The 994-nt window shown below is 37.7% G+C and overlaps 1 protein-coding gene across 1 annotated transcript in view; it reads left to right on the top strand.

Annotated features, from left to right (window-relative positions):
• ltn1 (listerin E3 ubiquitin protein ligase 1) overlaps positions 1-994 on the top strand; it is a 27,285-nt gene that overhangs the window by 17,175 nt on the left and 9,116 nt on the right. Inside the window, exon 27 of the mRNA XM_015382112.1 lies at positions 4-23. Within this exon, the coding sequence (XP_015237598.1) occupies positions 4-23 (20 nt within the window). The remainder of the gene's footprint in view (positions 1-3; positions 24-994) is intronic.

The raw sequence follows: 994 nt of genomic DNA, 5'->3' as shown, positions 1-994 counted from the left end.
GAGCCTGCAGCTCACAGTTGACAGTAAGTCAGGATCAGACTCCTAGTGTCTTTCTGAGGTTGTCACGTTCCTTAAAAGTTGTAACAGGATATACAGTCCTTTGCAAAATGTTTCGAATACTTTGGATTGTATGTGATGGGCCAACAAAAGAAAAATAGTTAATAAATGTTGGGAAAATGACTGTTACTGTTTTTAAATATATTCATCTGAACAACCTAACAGCACAAATCAACCAACCAAGATATGACTGTTCATCACAAATGGGCTACTTAAGGACCACATTATTCAGAGACACAGCCATGAGGGCCATACTAACTCTGAAAGATCATTAAAGAATCTGTTGATAAGAAATTACACCACAAACTCTGTCCATGTAAAAGTAGAGAGAAAAAGATAATGATCTTTCAAGCATTTAATGTTTTGTTTTTAGAGATCAAGATTTCTGTCCTACTTTATTTTGTATGACTAAAAACAAAAGCTCTTAAAATGTCTGGTTTTCATTTTGCTTAAGCCCTGAAGATGTGCATGTCTCTCGCAGATCAGGATTTAATGGATGATGACCATGACAAAACTAACCTGGCATAAACCAGATTTATCCTTTAGTTCATTTTTAATCCTACTCAGTATCTATCTGGAAAGGCTTCTGTGGAGTGTTTGCAGAAGGAGGTTCATCCAGTAAAATTCTTCAGGCTGATTGTGTAAATCACCAAGTGGCTTCTGACTCCATGTCGAACTTTTAACCAATCACAGAAGCAGTAGCAGCTGTGACATATCGCATTCTTCATTTGGTTTTCACAAGTAGTGGAGTTAAGTGATAAATCAAACTCCTAACAAATCAGGTCTGGAGGAATGTGCAGGCATCTTCCCATCTTTAAAGACACAAATCGTGTCCTTTTGCATGTTTTGAGAACAAGAAATGGAGAGTATTCCAGCTAAAGTAGGCTGAATAGTGGAGCCTACAGACACGTCCACCGGTGCAGACATGTTAGTTTTG

The sequence above is a fragment of the Cyprinodon variegatus genome, unplaced genomic scaffold (genome assembly GCF_000732505.1).
Source record: "Cyprinodon variegatus isolate N-32 unplaced genomic scaffold, C_variegatus-1.0 Scaffold249, whole genome shotgun sequence".
In the NCBI taxonomy this organism is placed as follows: domain Eukaryota; kingdom Metazoa; phylum Chordata; class Actinopteri; order Cyprinodontiformes; family Cyprinodontidae; genus Cyprinodon; species Cyprinodon variegatus.
Note: the sequence above shows the minus strand (reverse complement) of the source record. Positions and strands in the feature narration are given on the sequence as shown.